General features: G+C 34.6%; 1 protein-coding gene across 4 annotated transcripts in view; it reads right to left on the bottom strand.

Annotated features, from left to right (window-relative positions):
• Positions 1-2,226: 2,226 nt before the first annotated feature.
• The window catches only part of esrrb (estrogen-related receptor beta), a 115,453-nt gene continuing 109,297 nt past the window's right edge, over positions 2,227-8,382 (bottom strand). For 2 of the 4 annotated variants that reach the window (XM_073927170.1, XM_073927169.1), the window contains exon 7: positions 2,227-3,907. In XM_073927170.1, the coding sequence (XP_073783271.1) occupies positions 3,828-3,907 (80 nt within the window). In that variant the 3' untranslated portion in view covers positions 2,227-3,827. Of the gene's footprint in view, positions 3,908-5,887; positions 6,830-8,382 lie in introns of those variants that run through there. The other 2 variants (XR_012392679.1, XR_012392678.1) reach the window with 1 other exon arrangement.

Below are 8,382 nucleotides of genomic sequence, written 5' to 3'. Positions count from 1 at the left end.
GTCCAAACACATGCGGTACAGGTGAATTGGGTAGGCTAAATTGTCCGTAGTGTATGAGTGTGTGTGTGTATGTGTGGGTGTTTCCCAGAGATGGGTTGCGGCTGGAAGGGCATCCGCTGCGTAAAAACTTGCTGGATAAGTTGGCGGTTCATTCTGCTGTGGCGACCTCAGATTAATAAAGGGACTAAGCCGACAAGAAAATGAATGAATGAATGAATGCTGCTTGACGCCAGTGAAAATCGATTGGGTTTGAATGCGGAAAAACGTCTCGTAAAACACTGACGATAAACGCAAACTAAAAGCGTCCCGGTGTGTAGGAGCCTTAAATGTGCACAGCCTTCAAATCAAAATAGAAAAGAATTCATTTTTTCTAAAGTTGGGGTCATTTTCAGGATAAAACAGCATTTGAGTGTTTGTTTCTGCTGTTAAAATGGAGCGCGGGTCATTTCTGCTTATCACTGACACACTGCTTTATTTCCGTCAGAGGAAGCGTTCAGTTCTGTGGCGTTAGATCTTTTGTCTGAGCGTGTAAAGAGTGTGTGAAAGCTCGAGCACTTCACCTGAAACCTGTTTGGATTCACTTTGTTGGTTTAATTGATATTTTGTGAGAAATCTATGCTGCAGACATTCTCAATTAGCCGTGTGGTGACAGTGCTAATTCTGCTGAAAAGCGGCCCAAAATGCCTGCCAATACGCGCACCTTCATTCCAGCAGCGGTATTGATCAGTGTGTGAATGCAGGACGCGTTTCTTTGTGTCGCGGTGTCGTCCTGTGGCAGACTGATATTGGGAAAGACACTTTACTGCATTAAAGCCTTTTACAGCGTGGAGAAACTCTCCGGAGTCCAGGGTTTTTTTCCTTCAATGTTGTAAAAGTGAGCTGACAGATGGAGAGGCTCCGCGGGACGGACTGGGGAATCGGGATGGGTGTCCTGCATGAATGTTTTGTCTTTTGTTTTTATAATAATGTATTTATTTATTAATTATTATTATTTATTAATTTGATATTTTTCATGTAATTATAATATTTATTTATTTGTTATTTTATTAGTTTTTTCTGTTTTATTTGTAAAATGTTTATTTTTTAATTATTTATATAAGTGAATTAAATTTTATGTAATTATTTATTTATAAATATTTTATAATTTATTACATCATCATTATTTTCTTTATTATTTTATTTTAATATTTTTTATTATTGAAAAATGTTATTCTTTAAATTGGTTTTATTTGATTTCGCAATTATTTATACAATTATTTATGTACTTTTATTTATTAACTATAATGTATTTATTTATTTATTTTTCATTTTTAAAATATAATTTTAATTTGTTTAATGTATTTTATGCATTTTTTATTAATTGTTTCTTTCAATGTTGTTATTTTATTTTTCATGTAATTATTTATTTATGTATTTTTATAAATTATTCTTTTTAACATTTAAATGTAAATATCTTTAGTTTATTTATTTTTATCTTTATATAATTATTTGTTTATTGTTATAATACAGTATTTATAAGTTATTTTATTTATACATTTTAAAATGTTTTTATTTTATAATGTATTTATTTTGGTGTTTTTATTAATTTATATATTTGTATTTAATAATTTCATAGTTTATTTGTTAATTATTTAATTTTATTATTCATTATTAATTATATTATAATATGTTATATTATATTATTAATTACATCTAATTATTTTATTTCTGTATTTTTCTATAATTTTTATAGAAAAATATTTAAAAATGTTTTTGTTTAATTAATTTTATTTTCAAAATAATACTTTTATTTTATTATTTATGTTATTTTATTTATTTTTGTATTTTTATCTTTTTCATAAATTTTATAATGTATTTATTTATTTATTTATTTATTTAATATTAATATTATAATAATATTTTAATATTAAAAATATTTTTATTTTATTTGTTTAGTTTATTTTTATACATTATTTATGTTTTTTATTTTAATATTTATTTATTTATCTTATTTTAATTATAAGTGTATTTTATTTATTAATTGTACAATGCATTCATAATTTTATGTATTTTTCATAATTTTTATTATTAAATATTATTATTATTATTTTTTTATATAATTATGAATTTTATTTATTATTTTATTTATTATTGTCTTTTTATCATTTTTTATCTATTAATTTGATATTTTAATGTATATTTTATATATTTATGTATTTTTTATTTAATTAGTTTTGTTATTTTATTGATTAATGTGTTTTAATAATTTTATTTAGTAATTTTATAATGTTTCTATCATTTTACTTTATGCAAGTTTTATTATTTTGTGTTCAAATTTAATTAATTTTATTATAATGTAGTCATTTCTTTAACGTTAATTTTTATTTATTTATTTATTGACATATTCATATTATTTTAATTAAATTTAAAAAAAAAATTTTAACAATTGTGTTTGTAATATATATCTTGTTGTCAAATTCAATCTTCCAGTGCTGAGTTCTGCCTGCAGACGCCACGCAGAGCAGGAATATGAATGTCAGATATTTATGAAAGTTCCCTCTGAACGCAAGGTCAGCCCACAGACAGACGGCGGCCATATTGAAATGAAGCCGCAGCGGTGACTGATATACGGACGAGCGGAAGCAGACCCCTCCAGAAACCCCGCCGGCCACGCGCTTATTTATTTACTGCGTGTTTTGCACTGATCTCATAACACTGTAAATTACCAACCGGTCAAGGTTCCTTTCTCAAGCGCGAGACCACATAAAGCACATGATCTATAAGACGTTTAATCCCAGAATCACACATGATCTGCCCATTTCCATATATCACCTTTGTAAAGGTCATATTTTAAATACAAATCACATTCAGCAGTGGAAGCGTGTGAATTATGAGCGCTCATCATACTGTATGCTAGTACTGCATTACGTCTATTGATGCGCTTCAGACAAGACGGTCTGATTTGAGCACAGTAAACGTGCACCGCGCTTCACCCTCGTCTCTCGTACAGAGCGCTCCCTTCACTCTCCACATTGGGAATGAACTGATTACATGGATGAGATCAAAAGCTGACGAATAAATGACTAATTATGATTAATGCTGCAAATGTTGTTTATAAACAAATAAATCAATTAATTAACCAGCTACATTTGAAAAGAGATGCTCTTCTGCAGATCCACGAGTGCTTATTTGAGTGACTGTTGCCTTTCTGGAGCCAGTCTGGCCATTCTCCTCTGACCTCTGGCCTCATCAAGGCATTTGAGTCCACAGAACTGCCGCTCACTGGAGATTTCCTCTTTGTCAGAGCATTCTCTGTAAACCCTAGAGATGGTTGTGCGTGAAAATCTCAGCAGTTTCTGAAATACTCAGAGCAGCCCGTCTGGCAGCAACAACCACGTTCAAAGTCTCTTAAATCCCCTTTCTTCCCCATTCTGATGCTCGCTTTGAACTGCAGCAGATCCTCTTGACCATGTCTACATGCCGAAATGCAGTGAGCTGCTGCCCTGTGATTGGCTGATTAGAAATGTGCATTAACGAGCGGCTGGACAGCTGTACCTAATAAAGTGGCCGGTATGTGTATAGCCTATGTTCACATTTTGCCATGATAATAAGGCTTATTTTGAAATCAAAAGGACACTGACGAGACAGACAGAAACAGTCGGATAGAGACAGACGGCTTGTGGGTCATGCTGTGTTTCCCTGGAGAGTGTGTGTTGGAGGAAGACCCTCACATTAATGGCAAACAAGTGCTTTTCTTTTAAGGCCAGTGGAGATTTCTAACCTTTGGCTGACATGCAGGAAAGGTCAATCCATCACATGCAGTGCTGAGCTTTAGTGCTCCGTCATGCTTAAACATACTGCAAACACACTCCTGCATTACACCATCCGCCGCACATGTGACCAGGCCAATGGAGAATCCAGTGCTTCTCTATGGAAAATGAGGAAGACAATCAGAATCAGAATAAAGCCTTTGAATAATCCTTTGAAATGCTGTAAAAGTGTCTGTTTAACAAAATAATTATAATATAAAATGTATATAATTAAATATAAAATAATTATAATAACACAAGTTTACAGGAGGGCTGATCATTTGCAGGTCTTCAGCTGTATTTACGCACAAGTGGCTGAATATCATACAGTGGTGTGTGTGAATGTGGGCCTGATGTTGAAGCTGCTCTGCAGAAGGCGATGGAGTGATGAGTGGTGTATATATGTGTGTGTGTGTGTGTCTCTGCGGGACATCCAGCGTCTCTGAGGACGTCATACAGCACTCACACACACACACACACACACACACCGCTGCATTTCTGAATGTGTCTCCATCTGAGCAGGTAAAGGTCAGCTTCAGCTCCTCTGCTGAGCGCAGTAATGCACTATCAACACTGTTAGCTCTTCTTTTGTTCTGGGTTTGACTCGCGGAGAATGGAAGAGCTGGTGAAACATGGACCCTGAATGCAGTGTGAGGACGTTCTGGACACATCAGTGTTATTTTAGTATTGAGCTGATGGTTTACTTTTTAGATAAAAACAGCGAATCAGTTTATATGCTGTGTAAAAATTTGAAGTCAAGATTTATTCACCCTCCTGTGAATTTTTAGTTTCTTAGATTCAGGAAATTTTCACAGTGTTTCCTCTAATATTTGTTCTTCTGGAGAAAGTCTGATTTGTTTATTTGGGCTTGAATAAAATTAGTTTTTAAATGTTTTAAAGCCATTTTAAGCTCAATATTATTAGCCCTTTCTCAGTGCTAAGTTGCAGCTGGAAGGGCATCTGCTGCATAAAACATTATGCTGGAATAGTTGGCAGTTCATTCCGCTGTGGCGACCTCAGATTAATAAAGGGACTAAGTTGAAAAGAAAATGAATGGGGTTTCAGCTGGGGTGCTGAAAAAAAAAACTGAAAAATTAAAGAACAATAGCTTCCGAAAAATAAACTGTAAAATTACAGATATTTTTTTTACAGTGTAGACAGACAGACAGACAGACAGACAGAGAGACAGACAGACAGATAGATAGATAGACAGACAGACAGACAGACAGACAGACAGACAGACAGACAGACAGAGAGACAGACAGACAGATAGATAGATAGATAGATAGACAGACAGACAGAGAGACAGACAGACAGATAGATAGATAGATAGACAGATAGACGGACGGACGGACGGACGGACGGACAGACAGACAGACAGACAGACAGACAGACAGAGAGACAGACAGATAGATAGATAGATAGACAGATAGACGGACAGACAGACAGACAGACAGACAGACAGACAGACAGACAGACAGACAGAGAGACAGACAGATAGATAGATAGATAGACAGATAGACGGACGGACGGACGGACGGACGGACGGACGGACGGACGGACGGACGGACGGACGGACGGACAGATAGATAGATAGATAGATTGAAAGACAGACAGACAGACGGATGGATAGATAGATAGATTGAAAGACAGACAGACAGACGGATGGATAGATTGACAGATAGATAGACAGTTAGATAGACAGATAGATAGATAGATAGACAGATAGATGGACGGACAGACAGACAGACAGACAGACAGACAGACAGACAGACAGACAGACAGACAGACAGACAGACAGACAGACAGACAGACAGATAGATAGATAGATAGATAGATAGATAGATAGATAGATAGATATTTATATTTAGATAGGTAAATATATACATGTGAGAAACAAATCCTAAATATAATGTAATATTTGTGTTCATGAATGATGCTGTTTAATAGTCTTGCCCTCATCATGAGTGACAGCAGCACTGGAACACATCTGTTATGTACAACACCTCTCATGATGATCATCTTATTTCAGTGTGGTGTGAAATAAGCAGACACGGCTTTGAGTACGACTTAAGAAAAGAGGAAGCGACACAGAGAGCTTTGTTAAATGAACAGTGTTATTGTACAGCGTGGCCAGACTGATATACACAATGAGGAGAGAAACACAGAAGCCTTCGTCACTCTGACATGTTGCGGACGCGCTTCTGAGCCCGACTTCAGCAAATAAATAAAAGACAACATTTACAGATATGAACATCGGTCCTTCATAAACAGCGGACGCTCACAGCAGACCATCATGAGGATCCAGCGTCTCAAGAGTAAAAAAACAAGCATCCATCACACTTTACAAGAACACGTGATGTCAACTAAACGTTACTTTAATATGAACTAATGATGAGGCACGCGCTAATCAAGAGCTAGCTTTACAAAAATCGAAGTGTCCAGTGTTTATTGTGTCACTCTTAAGGTGAATAATTAATCAAGTTAATTCACTGAAATGAAATGTGTTCTGGTGATCTTTAATCAAAGTCTGAGCACAAAGTCCTTCTGTTGATGTCAACCTGAGGGGTCCAACCAGCATAGGCTGAATAGCCAGCTGAATTCCAGCTATTTCCAGCCTGGTCTTAGCTGGTCAGGCTGGGAGATGACCAGTTAAGTCTAAGAACCAGCTAAGAACTCATGTTGTGGTTAAAGTCAGCTCTTGATTAGCGCATGTTTTAACAGAAGTTCACAATAACGTAACGTTCAGTTCACATGTTAGTACATCACTGTTCGTGTAGTCTTATTGTAAAGCATCTAAATCTGAGCTGATGGTTAACTAGCGGCGGGTCTCTCGGTGATGAATGATGAGGTAGCTATATGTGAATGTTGCATATCTGTTCATTACCGTCCAGTTGGAGATGTTCATAAATCATGGTGTTGGTGGTTTGGCGTGATGTTGTGGTGGAGATGTGCACTACTTTGGCATGATTTCTCTCTGAATGAATCCCTGTGTCCTGCTCTCCTCTTCAGGGTTTCTGGGAAGAGTCTCGGAGAATTTACTGAAGGACAGAAACATTTACTGAATGTTTCCTGAAACTGTAGAGACACCATTCAACTAATCATAATCCTCAGTATATGCTGGTAAATTATTAATTGACATGGGTGAACTACCCCTTTAGGCTGATATAGATATATATATATATATATATATATATATATATATATATATATATATATATATATATATATATATATATATATATGTGTATATATATATATAAATATATATATATATGTATGTATGTGTGTGTATGTGTATATATATATATATATATATATATATATATATATATATATATATATATATATATATATATATATATACAACAGTTATGTCTGGTTCTCGAATCTGATTGGCTGATAGCCTCCGCCCACATAGAGTGACAGCAGATCAATAAACTCACTACAGTTTGACCAATATTGCAGCTGTTGGACAACATCATGTACTTTTGAGGCTTTTTTAGTTTGGAATATATTTGTTTAGATTGTGACTATGTAGTTTATTTTAAAGGATAGTGCCTTTGTTATATATTTATCATTGTGGAGATTCAGCGAGTTAGTCAGCGGCCATCAGCCTGTCATACTGAGCAGAGCAAAGAGGCTTAATGTTTCACTACAAGATGGCGTCAGAGACCACATAATAAGTCCTTAGAGGAGAAAAACTCAGCCTAATTTTTAACTACAGCTGATTAAATCATTATAAAACAGTGATCCTCTAAGTCGATCTCTCTTCTTTGTATGCTGTAGTGCTGTATTTATACTCTAGTAATCTGCTAATGTTTGCTTTGCTTTGGCTTTTTCGGGGATAATTATTGTGATCTCTCGATTGCAATACTATGAAATACTGGGAAATCTCTGTAGGCTGATGGCACTTTATGTCATGTTCAGCCTTATAATCTTAAAATGTGAGCAAAATCAGCTGTTTTGTCATCACTTCAGACATTACGCTAGAGAATCATTCAAACACTAGCTCTACAGTCACATGGTGCAGTAGTAGCGGTTTATACTGTTCTGACATCAGATGCAGATGTGAAGGACTGGCGGAAGAGAGTAGTTTTTTGCACAGGGTTTTTGAGACTCTCCATGTTTGATTTTCTTTTTTATATGCGCGATTATGCAGTCAAACTTTTGTAAAAACACAATAATAGACTTGAACAGTGCAATATGGCTGTATATCGTCAATGGTGGGACACTACGGCACTCAGCGTGCTGCCTTGTGCCAATGCATGCCTCCCACCAGTGCTGATACACAGCCACATTGCACTGCTACGAGTGTTTTATTGCTCATACTACTATATATATATATATATATATATATATATATATATATATATATATATGAGCAATATAACACACTCTATATATAGTCAACATTTGAAGTGGATTAAAAAAAAAAGTTTACGATTGTCTTAAACTATTGAACAACACCCATATTTAATAGTGTTGTCAAACGATTAATCGCATACAATATAAAAGTTTGTATTTACACTAATTATATATATATATATATATATATATATATATATATATATATATATATATATATATATAT

This window comes from Danio rerio, chromosome 17 (assembly GCF_049306965.1).
Source record: "Danio rerio strain Tuebingen ecotype United States chromosome 17, GRCz12tu, whole genome shotgun sequence".
NCBI classification, from domain to species: domain Eukaryota; kingdom Metazoa; phylum Chordata; class Actinopteri; order Cypriniformes; family Danionidae; genus Danio; species Danio rerio.
Note: the sequence above shows the minus strand (reverse complement) of the source record. Positions and strands in the feature narration are given on the sequence as shown.